The 13559-nt window shown below is 38.3% G+C and overlaps 1 protein-coding gene across 1 annotated transcript; it reads right to left on the bottom strand.

Moving 5' to 3' along the window:
* Positions 1-8612: 8612 nt before the first annotated feature.
* LOC128742639 (geranylgeranyl transferase type-2 subunit alpha) lies at positions 8613-10572 on the bottom strand. The gene is made up of 4 exons (XM_053839060.1): positions 10484-10572; positions 10186-10424; positions 9949-10127; positions 8613-9896 (listed from the first exon to the last, which is right to left on the bottom strand). Exons 1-4 carry the CDS (start codon positions 10484-10486, stop codon positions 8767-8769), a joined length of 1551 nt encoding a protein of 516 aa, XP_053695035.1. The 5' UTR covers positions 10487-10572; the 3' UTR covers positions 8613-8766.
* Positions 10573-13559: the final 2987 nt, after the last annotated feature.

The following is a 13559-nucleotide window of genomic DNA, read 5'->3' as shown; positions in this document are numbered from 1 at the left end:
ATCGCATGCTATTTGAGCTGTTTAGAAAGAAGTTCATAATAAATTTCGTAGCGAAATTACAAAAATACACTACAACTCAGTGCATTGATGGCAACAAATGTTTGTTTATTCGTGAACCTAAAATTGAATCTAAAATTTAAACTAAATTAGTTGTGAAAATCTGGTGAATACTTAAATTACATAGTGGATCGTGAAACAATGTTCAAACTATCTCTGCTCTATTTACTCTATTTACTGCTAAATTGCTAGGGAATAGTAGGGAAGTGAACTGCTTGTATCCTCATGACTCAAGAAATGCACCGATTTTATTGTCCAGTCCCAGATACACCTGGCTGAGCTTCTATCAAGCAATTATTAATAATTGTGTAAGACAGATTATCTAGTTTGACATATTATTTAATGAGTATTATATGACACAGTCCTACGTCACCCTTTCGTACAACCCTTAGGGCTGTATACCTTGTAGTTTTTTTGGTTGAACTCGCGTTAAAATAGGGTAAACCCTATTTGATTCTGCGGACTTTTTTACACAAAAATATCAGGTTTTTAAGGTTTAGTTTCACGAGGTCTAGCTTGATATAGTCCAATAAGTGTGAAAAATGTTAAAAATAGGGGAAAACGAGCAAAATGGGACACTTCCCGATGACAAACAGGTAAGGGGTTGGCACCACGCGATTCTCCAGTAAATTAGACATAAGATCACCTATATTTTAGTAGCCAGTAGGCCGTATCTTAATTGCGTCCGTTTTTTTGCTCGTTTTTGCCCATCGTGCAGTGGGGCTATATCGTTGAAAAACAGCACAAACAGTAGAGGTCCCATGTTGCTGCCTTGGGGCACACCCGACAAATTAATAAACCGGGAAGAGAAACATGAGTTAAGCTGTACACACAGAACTCTGCCGCATAAATTTCAAGTCCGCTGAACCATTCAGTGAAATTCCGAGACGCGCCAAGTCGAGAGAGTTTCTGCAGTAGTATTTTATGGTCCAGGCGTAAATCCGTATTAGTCGGTGGAAATGTGGATGTTTCGTTTAGTTTAGATGAAAATAAATTTAGATTAGAGAAATATCCATGATTATTGTTTATGTCAATATGGCATCAGGCATCATTGGGCTGATTCGGGTTAATCGGTTTAGTACTTTTTAATAGTCATTATATCCGTTACATTACATAAGGATAAAATAAGGATTACATGTATCGAATCCTTATGAGTGATTCCACGGAGTTTCACAAATCGATTTTAATTTATCATTTTTGATTTAGCTGAAACTTTGCATAGCTGTTATGTTTAAGAAAATATGTTTTGACGTAGGACTACGTCTTTGTTTACTATACTGGGACTGGGTAGCACTTTGTAAAAACGGAAAATAGAAGTGTAACGTTTGAATGAAATAATTCAAACGCTAATAGCTACTATACTACTGAACGAAACATAACAGTTAATATGTCGTTGGATAGATAAAATGTCCAGCAATTTTATAGTAACATATTAATAATAATTTTTTATACTCTAAATAGTGAAAATGTGTGTAAAGTTTTAAGGCCGAATTTTCCCATACATTTCCCTTGTGATCGCCTAGCTTCACAGGCACGGACGACAATTAGATACACCAAAGGATTTGGATCCAAATGATAACCTCTGAGACCACTTTGTAAGCCACATCCCTTTTCCAATCCAATTGGCAACATCGATGGCTATTGACGGCAACACCGACCCCGAAGACAAGCGGAATCAGCGGGCAATGGCCAACGTGAATCCCACACGATGCACTTTACGTTACATTTTGCATTATCCCCATCGCAGACATGCGAAATTGTTCGATAGCTTACTCAATCAGTGTCGGACAATCATTTAAGCAGCAGCAGCCGATATGGTTTCCTCCACCACCTACACTAGCTTACAAGTAGCAGCGGCAGTGCCAGTGACTATAAAATGGTACACTTGGTTCGCCGCCTGCTCATTTATCGCACTATCGCACTGACGGACGGTCAGTATTTTATTTATCATCGACGGCTATTGGACACTGAAGGCAAATGGAAACGGACATTTTGGCGGTAATTTTCGCAAACCAACACTGAAGGCAAATGGAAATGGATCGACTGACGGGCAGCAAATTCAGCAGTAGGCCGTTGTGGTCTTAAACAGTTCTTATAAGAACTATAGTAATTGAAGAATGGAAAGATTTTTCTACACTTTCTAAATGATTAACGTTCCATTCGGATAATTATTTGAGCAGCAGCAGCAGCCGATCTGGTTTCTCCCACACCTACACTAGCTTACAAGTAGCAACGGCAGTGCCAGTGACTATAAAATCGCACACTAGGTTCGCCGTCTGCTCATTTACCGCACGATCGCACTGACGGATGGTCAGTATTTTGATAAAACTAATCCATTTCTACTTTACAGTGATTTGGTATTTCCTATCACTCCTGTATTAGCGGGCAACCATCATCCTAGAGTCTAAAGGACCGAATAGCGACATCCATCTATATATTGGCAACAGTAATTATAGTACTGATTTTTAAGAGGTGCTATCAGCTCAAACATAGTTCTTTTCAGGGCCACCAAACAATTTCGAACGGTTTTTTTCAAAACCACCATTGATTCAATGAAGAATTAAATCAGAATATTTCGCTCTTCTTTTACAAATAAACACTCAAACAATGATACTCACAAATACTCAAATATGCATATGCCAGAAATGCAGTTTACATTAGTCTTTGATTTAATTATCAGACATAAAGTTATACTTCATCGATTAAAACATGTTATCAATATAATGAGTATTATATGACACAGTCCTACGTCACCCTTTCGTACAACCCTTAGGGCTGTATACCTTGTAGTTTTTTATCATATTTTTAAGGAACTAGACTGTTTTTTTTATTTTCATAAAAAATAATTTTTTACAGTGTATAACTTTTTCTAAAGATGAGAATTATAATACTTATTAGTTCGAAAACAGACACTGAGGAAGCCTGCAAGCCGCAGGCGAAATACGTATCTGTCAAGAATAAAATATACATATTAGAATTAAATTGGATAAGTTTTCGTTTTATTTAATTTCCAGGTTTTGTATTCTACTAAGTCGCTTCAAAAACTTCAGACCTTTACCATGTTAAAAAATAAAATTTAAAAAAAAATGCACTTTTTTAGATATTTAACGTTTTGCTTTTATTTTATTTTTTCACAAAAAAAAATTCAGCGTATTTTTTTTAGAGAGGCAATTTCATTATCTACAACTTTGCTGAAGACATTATTTCGATCAAATAAACCTTTTTTCCAACATAAAATATTTAATGGATTAGCACCATTTTTGGTTAGGCTCTTTTGAAAAAGCAGTCTAGATTTCCAAAAATACCTGATATGATAAAATGACATATTTTCTTAAACATAACAGCTATGCAAAGTTTCAGTTAAATTAAAAATGACAAACTAAAATCGATTTGTGAAACTCCGTGGAACCACTCTGTAGGGAAGCTACGATTATAACATTGAAAACATGGTGTCCTGTCAAGGATTTAGTTTTAGTTAGAGACCGAAAAAGGCTCCTATAAGACAAAAATTTTAACTTTACAGTCTAAAAACATTGATAATTGAGAAGCTTAGTAAGGTAAATAACCAAAAATAATTTTATACGAAATGTGGAAATGCCATCGATTGCTTTAGGATCTTACTCCAAAAAGCTGATCATCATCGTGAAATATGAATAGATGGTTTTCATTATCTGAAAATATTCTTCGGTTAAAGTTGTCCTTGACCACTAGTGTCTCAGCATACCTCGACAAATGTTTCCATGTTCAGCATATACAATCCTCCGATTGTCATCTCTACGGGATTCTGAGCTCGGTGCAACATTATTATCAATCTTCGTTTATCAGATAGCGCCAATAAATGCCACTTGCAGTTGTAAATAGCGTCGATTGCATGATCGTTCTGTGAAGAAAATTTGATGGTTTAAATATCATCTAACATAATAGCTAGTATTGTACCTTCAATCTGAGAGCTGTGCCAAGCAAACAAAATTCCAACAACTGGAAAAAGGTAGCAAATACAAACAGGACTCTAGCCCAACGCTTAGTCATATAGACCACAAAAAGCGTCAGGCTAAGGCACGACACCGACGTAATGACCTGGATGAAAACCACGAAGAAATAGCATTCATCCAAATCTTCCTCATACCTACGAATTAGTATACAATTAAGATTTATAATACAGTAATGTTCCGATTTTGTCAGCCCCATGCTGAATTTTGGGCTGACAAAATGAGGAAACTGGCAAAATCAGGAAATGTTTTTTCGAAATTTTTTAAGACTTGAGAGCTTGTAATATCGAAGACTTCTACTAAAAATTAAATTTTAGCCCTCCATCGATCAACTGAAAGCTCAACGCAATCTAATCAACCGGGCGCAGCACACTGGTCTAGAATCTTTTTTGGTGCGCATTAGAGTTTTGAGCGGGAAAACTTGGTTTTAGGTTTCAAAGGTTCCATTTTGGAAGAGTTACTTAAAATTCAAAATTAGCTTTTTTTGTAGTTGTATGACTTTTTCATGTTTTACAAAGTTGTACAAATAGTGAACGTAGACAACATTTCTGAAAATAGTATACCTCTATCTTTGCTTGTTTAGGAATTGTAGAACTTTTAATATAAAAATACTCTAATTTTGACCCCAAATGACGCGCAAAAAAGGCATCAATTCATTCAAAAACTCTCCCCAGGGAATCAGAATAGCTTCAAGCAGACTGAAACGTTTTATTAATCATGTTTAAAAGCATAAAAGTTAAATAAAATTTATAGGCAGACAAAATCGGGATAAAAAGCTGATAAAATCGGGGGTAGACAAAATCGGGACAAATTCTTGAATTAAAGCTAACAACGCTAACCTTATAATTTCTCTGTGCATAACACAAATTTCAGTAAATTTTTGCTGCTTCGCTGTCTCGCTTGTATCGACCTGCACCAGCATTTCATCCAGTTCATCTAGGTTATTGATGAACACATCGACAATTCCAAGAATCTGAAGTACGTAAATCATGATTGTCATATCGGCTGCGAGCATTCCTGGTACACCCATAGCTAATAGTACTCCATGACAAACTGTCAATATAACATATCCAGTATCTGAAAACGCATCCACGAAAGGTAATTCCAAAGGAAAGATCAAAGACCTCTCCTGTTTTATGACAAACATATAAAAGGGTGGTGCAAAAAATGCCACCCCTGCTAGACAGTAGATCAGGAGAAAGAATCTAAACACATATAAAATAATCAAAGCACATTTTACCATCGCTAGATTATTGTGCGGATTTTCCGAAGATCGTTGATGCAGTGTTTTAAGGTCAAGATATTTTTCTTTAAAGTACGATGTTTTCACCAGCCCTACGTATAACTTGATTATGCTCTGGAGACCTATACTGCTGATTGAAAGCGAATCCATGACGGCATACCAATCGGTCCAGTGAGTGTACGATGTGTACACTACGGATAGTTGGATCAAACCCGCGATTGCCAGACAGAGATACGTTCGAAAATTCCAGCGAAATTTTTCCATCAGGACATCCACTCCAACAAACTGGAGCAAGGATCGTTGAAAACCGATTATCTCATCAAACACGTCGCTCGACCGCAGCAACTGGAGCTGGCGTTTGTTAAATAGTCGAAAGTGGGCTTCCAGGTATTTCTCCATTCCACCGGTGAATATTACACTATCGTCGTTAGCCAACTAACAAATGAACTCTTTATTTAAAATATGTACCCGATGTATTTAACAAGAACGGTTAGGGCTATAACAAAGTATCACTACTGAATTAAACAATCGATATCAACTATTAAAAATTCATGTATTGTTTCAATTACGAATTCCGGGTAGCAAATAAAAAACTAGCATACTGTATGAAGGTGTGAATTGCGACTTTCTGTTATAATAATTAGCTGCACTGTCTGACTCCGGAACAGGTTTTTTGTTTATAGGGATTATCAAGAAAAGCATTGGTCAGCAAAGCATTTTCGATGTTTTATATCCATAACTATAGTATACCTCCCAAATAACAATTTGAGTTTTATTGCGCGTCTATAAAGGTATTTATGAGTTATGACCAATTTTGGCCATATAAACCATCATAAGTGTGTAATAAAACCGTCAATGTTATTTGAGCGGACGAGACGTGCACCAATTCGTGAATGGTGACCGACTCGACATCCATCCCTTCACAGCCACCCTCGTAGATACCGTTTTACGAGAACGAATGCTACGACGTTTAATTCTGCCACAATCCACTCAAGTATAGTCGCCGGCGATGGATATACACTATACCAACGGAGAATTCCCCGGCGATGGAAGTTCTCCCGACACCGATTTTTGAGCCATTGTAGCTTTTGCAGAATCGTGGACAGTCAAAGACAACGTCAACACATTCCGGACGGTGAGGGGACTCCGCGTGTCCGAAAATCTATTGAGGTACTTTCTGTAACAACCATGGTCTGACTGGAATTGTGTCAGGTGGAAGTTACTTCCTCCATCCTTCGTGTTCCATGTCCTCGTAGTCCGTTTCTATTAGACTGCGCTTCTTATCACGAAAAAATAGGTTTGCTTCTTCATTTTATGTCTTCGGTTCTCTTTTTAACGTTTCAACGAGTCCCTTGCCCTTGATTCGTTCCAGATTGTGTCGTGGGGACTGGAACGAAGATGGCTAACATCGTGCTTTTAGTCTTTGACCTTGAAATGCGGTCACGAGTTTGGTCAATTTCATAGGAACGGAGCCTTTCTCCGAAAACCCGCGCTGAGAATCGCAGCCTAATACGCTGACAGACGAACAACGTCACACGCAGTACCTTGCAAGTCGTAAGGGCCTGCATAGTGTCGTCCTGAAAGTAAAAACCTGAAGTGATTTTCTCTCCTTGTGCCATTTTTCCTTGTTTTGCTGCTTTGTCTGGAGAGCAGCAGAAAACGGGTCTCAGCCGCACTGGTTCACGCTCGCCAAGTTCCGACTTTCGCCTCTCTCCGCTTGTCGATCGTCCTCCAGGTTTCATTCGAAATCCACTCCCTCCGCCCGCTGCGCAATCTACCGAGGGTTTCGTCACTGATCGTAATGAACGCATTCTTAATATCGGTCCATGACTCTTGGACAGTTCCAACAGGTGGCAACTTCAAGGCTCGCGGTATTCAAATTGTACGACAAAGACTCTTTCCACCTCAGGATTCTCCAACCGGTGGGCGTCGTAACAGAACCTGATTTTCTCTTACCGTGGTCACTGGATGCGTGTGACGAGCAAGCGAATCTAAGCGATAACAAGGTGATGGTCAGATGCAATATCGGCGCCACCAAGAAGGCTCCTTCGCCACTTTCAGCTAATGCAGATATAGTCAATTTGGTTTTCTATTCGGCCGTCGCGGGAAACCCACGTGATTTTATGAGCTGGTCTATGGGTTCAGCGCGATCCACCAATACCGTGATGTTATTACAACATAATTACCGTTTTCGCTCCATTCTCCTAGGGCATGGCGCGTCCCATGTCGCGTCCAAGGTCTGCGATGTTTGAGTCAATCTTCACGTTGAAATCACCGAAGCGGATTTGATTTTCCCCATTCGAGATTTTCTCAAGCACTCTCTTCAGCAGGCTGTAGAGACTCTCTCTCTCTCACTCTCTTTCTCTCGAGTACGGACCTCGCTCAGCCTCAAGAGTTCGAGCGTCCTTTGCAAGTTCAGCCAGCTTTCACCGCAGGGGGCAATGGTCACTATACTCCGTGTTACGATTCGTGTCCGCATTTTCATACTAAAATTCGTCGACCAGATAATCCAGATCGATTTATTCTTTATTTTCCGTAACATGTTTTGTTTTCAGGTACAGTAGGTTGTTGGCTTCAACCTATCCCTATCCCGCTGATGAGGTCACCATTGGTGAGAGCTGTTCCCTCTTTCCTGTCAGCGTATGGCAATCAAGTTTATGTACCCTAGCCGGCACCTTTCACGGTCACGGTCAACTCCCTGCTTCCGTTTCTCTATTCATCTGGAACCCACTGCTTTCTGCATGTTTTGGCTTTCAAATCATAAATGATTGGCCAAACATTTGAATTCAAATTCAAATCATGAATCTTAGGCCATTGGTTACCCGGGTTGTACAAGAATCTGGCTGACTTTTTCACTAAATCATTTTATCATGATTTCGATTTCGAGACGATCAGGAAGTGTTTGAAAAATATGTGAAAAAAATTGCTTGTAGTAATTTAGAGTCATTGTGACTCTTTACTATTATCCAAGGCAGAATGAATGAGACGACTTTCACATGAACATAGTTATAAACCGTTACCTTTTGGATTGTAAAAGAACAAACGGATGAGTAATGAATGTCGGTAGTGGATGAGGATGTATATGACGTGTGTCTTTGCTAATTAATGAATGTTTCGGAATGATGTTTCTAGTCGACAGTAGGTGGCAGTTATCAAGAAACACCATCGCTAAAATCTTTTATGGAATGGTTAGATAATCGATTCCTTTATACCGGTATTAAGCAGGTATCTCTTCATGATATAAATTAAAAAACCGAAATTATTTTAAATTTAGGATTGGACGCTCACATACTTTTTTAAAAGACATACTCTAATGTATCGAAGCCAGTAAGGCAGCAAGCTGATTTATTGAATAATAATTGATTATGATGCATCCAACAGTCATTATTTCATCCTTATACTGAAATATTTCTAGCAATCGCAGGCATGCAAAGCTCGGCAAGCACGAATAGACCATCTGAACAGGAATGCATTAAACTAAACGGCAACTGTCACGTCCTTTAGACCACAGCAAAGTTGCTTAACTACTGACTCAGCTTTTTCACCATTCTCAAAACAATTCTCCAGCGAGAGACGCTTGCAGAACACAAAGTGAGCAAATTTACAGAAACTAGACTCCGACAGTTGATTAACCGAAAGATCTATTTCGTCGGCGACCGCCAAATATTGTTCGTAGCACAGTCGTTCCAATTTCAACCCGGAAAGATCTACCTTCCCGTCGGATTCGACCTGATCGAACCATGCTTCCAAACGATGCTCGATGTTCCAACGACTTTTTAGATCGCGGTAGTAACCCTTTCTCATGGGATCAACGGTTTGTAACTTATCAAGATACTCCAATATCTCCGAATGATGTGCGCTCCGATCAATGGCTTTCATAAGCAACGCCGCCGTGAGTAACGTCCATTTACTCTCCGGCTCGTACTCCAATAGCTGCTGGCAAGAATCCAGCTGATTCTTCAAAACATCCAGTACAGCAGCACCAAACTCATGCCCAAATTTAGGCTTGTTAATGCCTAGAATCGAACAAATTGATATCTTTTTTGCTTGCAGAGTAAACGTTTTTCCATTTTCATCGACAAACGAAACTATTGCTGATGGCTGGTCCGATAGTTTGATTTCAAAATTTCGCAAAGTCCACGTTACGCAGTAGTTATCGTCCGTTGCTGGTGTCCAGTCAGAATTTTGATCGATTTCGGTGGTAAAATCAATGGACAGTCGCACATTCTTAAGCTTAAGATTAACCGGCCGCGTAAATGTCACGACTGCTACGCGGTGCTCGGTGTCTAACCGGAATGCAGCCAGATCTAGCTCCGGCTGGGAGTACCCGAGCAGCCAACGCTGGTAGAACCAAGCGCTGCTATCACTCGGATCGGTAAAAGCCGCTGTAAGAACCAGTTCTAGTTCTTCACGTAGCTTCTCTTCACTAATAGGAAGTGAAGGATCCTTAACGTTCGGGTATAAAGCTGGCAATAACTTGCTTCGATAATGCCACGACGAATAGTTGGAAAAGTTCTTCTGGATTTTCTCCGTACAGAAGTCCAGCTCTTTTTGTGGGGGAACATTTGCTTTACCCACCACGTACCGTCGATAATCCCAGCAGTGAACTGAAAAAATATTGTAAGATTGGGGAAAACCAGTTAGATGATTGAAGCTTACAGTTTCTTTCGTCCAATTTAAGATATTTGGTGCATAAATCGACTTCCTTTAGCCAGTTCGGAGACGGTCCATTTTCCAAAATCCAACAGCGATGGTGCCAAGCGCAGTAAGATTTTGGATTCACTTGCAGACACATCTCGGTAAAATTTAAATCTTTGTCAAAAAGTGCTTGATTATCTCTGAAAAGATAAAATAGTATTTATTTCACCATTACCGACTGGTGTTTCAACATCGTACGTATCTTCCAGGGCGAATTTTTGAATGCACCGTCTCCGCAGATTCCACAAAGTGGCAATGTCCGGATTGGCGGCCAGAATCCGTCCCGTCAGTTCCATCATCTCGTCGTCCAGTTCATCGGAAACTTTCTTCAGCAGGATTCGACCCATTCCTGAGCGAAACTTTTGTGCCTTCAGTTCCTGTTCTTTTCGCTTACGTGCAGCCTCCTCGGCGCTGCTACGAACCTTTAGCCGGCCGTGCTAAAATGGAGTAATAACACATCACTATTCTACGACACGTTTGTAATTTACGTTATTACCATTTTTAGATTATTTGTGCTACTTTCACCGTTAGTATTGATTACAGATGTTAGTCATCCAATGAAAAACTATCACCCAATCCTCCTTCAACAGATAAGTTCAAGCAAAAACAAACTGTGCTATAAAAATCTTTAAACGTCATCGCTTCTTGAAATGAATTCTTTTCCAAACAGGCGTAGGCGAATAAGTAAACGAAAACAGAATGAACAGGGTTGGCAGTAATATTTTCTGATACTCGAGAGTATTTTGCATCCCTAGTGCCAAACTTTTGTACAGCAAAGTTTCGTTAATTGGTGGTTCGTTAATTGGGCGGTTCGTTAATTGGGTGTTCGCTAATTGGGCTGTGTGACAACTTGAATGTCAAAATTGTATGGAATTTTTGAGTTTAGAAATTTCTAACAACTGTCAGTCGGCCCAATTAGCGAATCAGCAGGAGTGCAGTCATGGCCCAAATAACGAATTCAGGCTGTATATTAACAATCTTAATGCTTATAAAATGTATATTAATATTGTTGATTCATAGAATCATTAACGTAAAACAGCAATAAAGAAAGCAATATATGCGCATATAACGTAACAATATAATGTATTTAGTCAATTACATTAAAACGATCCGTAAGTGTTGAAAAACGGCTTGTACTTGACTTCTTATTTTGCTATTCTTCGGCTACTATTCGTGTCTTTTTCTACCCTATTGGTAATGCAGGACAAGTAGAAGCAGGGGCTTGCGATGGGTGCCATGTTTTTGTTGCCAACATCCTCAGCACATCTCAACAAGGTTGGCAGCAAATTTACCTGTCAGACGGGCGCTATTTCATGCATTTCCTGCAAATAGCGCCCTTCGTTAAGTCGACTGTCAAACACCGTTCGTTAAGATAAGGATAGCACCCCGCTGAGTAGAAGTAGCTATGATATGAGAGGGAATATCACCAAGATTGGAATATGACTAATTTCAACTCACTCAATCACGTCTGCTATAGTTTAGGGAGCAAAGGTGCAAGGAAACGAGGGGCAAGACACTGTTGAAAATATATTACTTTTCCCTATGGAAATATTTTTCCAACCTTAATATATTGACCTTTCCCACCCATAATATAACCTAAAGCCCTATAAAGTTACATTTATTTATACATTTATAGGGTTTTAATAGGGCCTAATATATTAATATTATGATAATATTATGAAGTGTCTTACCCCTCGCAAGGAAACGAATGAAGTTGCATGACTAACTCCCGATTCGAGCCCCTGTCTAGGTAGGTGGTAATAATGTTCAGCATTTCAAAAATGGTTCTGTTTATCCATAGGTTTATCCGCTGCTCCCCTTGAGATATTCTGCTTGCTTTTTTAGTTTTTAAAATCCCGACCGAATCTTTTTTTATTTTCCATAACAAGCAAACGATATGCCGTCGATACCCAGTAAATCATTTGGTTTGTATATTTCGATTGCAAATGAGATATACGAAATCATATCTGAACGAAAAAATTATATTTCATGCCATATAAGAACATATACAGCCCGGACTCGATTATCCGGGTGTTGATTTTTATTTTCAGCCCGGATAATCGAATCATTATTTTTGGAACAAATTTTTTTTGGTATGTCAAGTTTTTTGACTTTTAGGTATCATGAATGTTTTATTTATTATCGATCTATCTTCCCAAAAGTCAGAAAATTCCTTTCTTACGATTTTTCCCACTGATGATTATTTTTGTACAAAATTATTTTTTGTGTGTTATGATTTTCAATATTTAGGTGTTATAAATGATTTTTTTTTATATTGATCAATCTCCCCTAAAGCCATAAGATACCTTTTTTGCAATATTTTTTTATTAATGATTACGATAATGATGATGATGATGAGCATGATAATGATGATGATTTTTAAGTAAAAATATTAATTTCATTAACCCAGGATTAATTTTTTGTTTTGTTCGCCGATAAAAGGGATATAAGAAAGGATTTTTGTAGCTTTAGGGAGGTGAATCAATACTTGTCAAGTAAGAATCATCATGTAGCATCAAAACTATAACATTAAGGTTTAAAATAAATCATCGAAAAAAAATATTTTTTTTTTCACCCGAATAATCGAGTCTATAAACCCGGATAATCGAATCCCCGGATAATCGAATCCCCGGTTAATCGAATCCCCGGATAATCGAGTCCGGCCTGTATCTACCAAAGTGAAAGCGATATACGTGCGAAAATTTTGACAACTATTTGTAATTCTTTTTTGCGTAGTTTTTATAACACGCAACTAAATACTCCTGAATATATAATTAAGATATAATTTAATATTGCAATCGTCTTTACTGCTTTATAATTCACAGTCATGAATTGTATATGAAGACACGCACGGCTGCAAAACAACTTATTGTACACTTCGGTTTGACATACTCTAATCATTATACAATTCCAATGTGAAATTGACATGATAACTATTTAATGTGAACTTTCTATTACGATTTTGTGCTATCTGGGTACTTTTTCGATACGTCGATATTGTAGACAAAAGACATTTCGATTAAGCCTTAAACAAACACTAATAATGTTTATTGAATGCTTGTGGCGTAGCATTTTAATAGCCCGTTATTTCGCCTTTTTGGCATTATGTGAGTTCTACAGAAGTATATAAAGAAAAATAAGCTTTTAATCATAGTTCTGTATGCTTATACAATGTTGTAAAAGGACTAGTGTTTAGTGCTTACTGGTTACTTGGGTATGGGTGATAGCACGCCAAGACTAGGAGATCATAAGAGGTCAAATGGAGTCCCAAAAGAAACTCTAAAAGAGGTTAAAAATTAACCAAAAAAGCCAGCCAATAAACATCTTTGTTGAATAGTAGCTTGCTCAACCATTGTACAGCTAATTACCGAGTAACAAGCGCCTGATAAGCTGTTATTCCACAAAAAATGAGACCAAAAGAAGATCTAACGGTAACCAAAAAGGCAAAAAAGGCTCTCGTAAAAAGGCTAAAGAAGGTCTAAAATTAAAAAAGAAGAAAACTTATCCAATTTAATTCTACTATGTATATTTTATTCATGACAGATACGTATTTTGCTTACGAGTTGCAGGCT

Source organism: Sabethes cyaneus, chromosome 3 (assembly GCF_943734655.1).
Source record: "Sabethes cyaneus chromosome 3, idSabCyanKW18_F2, whole genome shotgun sequence".
NCBI lineage: Eukaryota > Metazoa > Arthropoda > Insecta > Diptera > Culicidae > Sabethes > Sabethes cyaneus.
This window is presented reverse-complemented; position numbering and strand designations above follow the sequence as displayed.

Bases quoted from the DNA above. Each gene is read 5' to 3' on its own strand.
- LOC128742639 (XM_053839060.1), bottom strand. The intron at 10,128-10,185 runs GTACGATGTTGA...TTATCTTTTCAG, and splicing joins AAATTCGCCCTGGAAGATAC to AGATAATCAAGCACTTTTTG. The intron at 9,897-9,948 runs GTAAGCTTCAAT...ATATTTTTTCAG, and splicing joins TAAATTGGACGAAAGAAACT to TTCACTGCTGGGATTATCGA.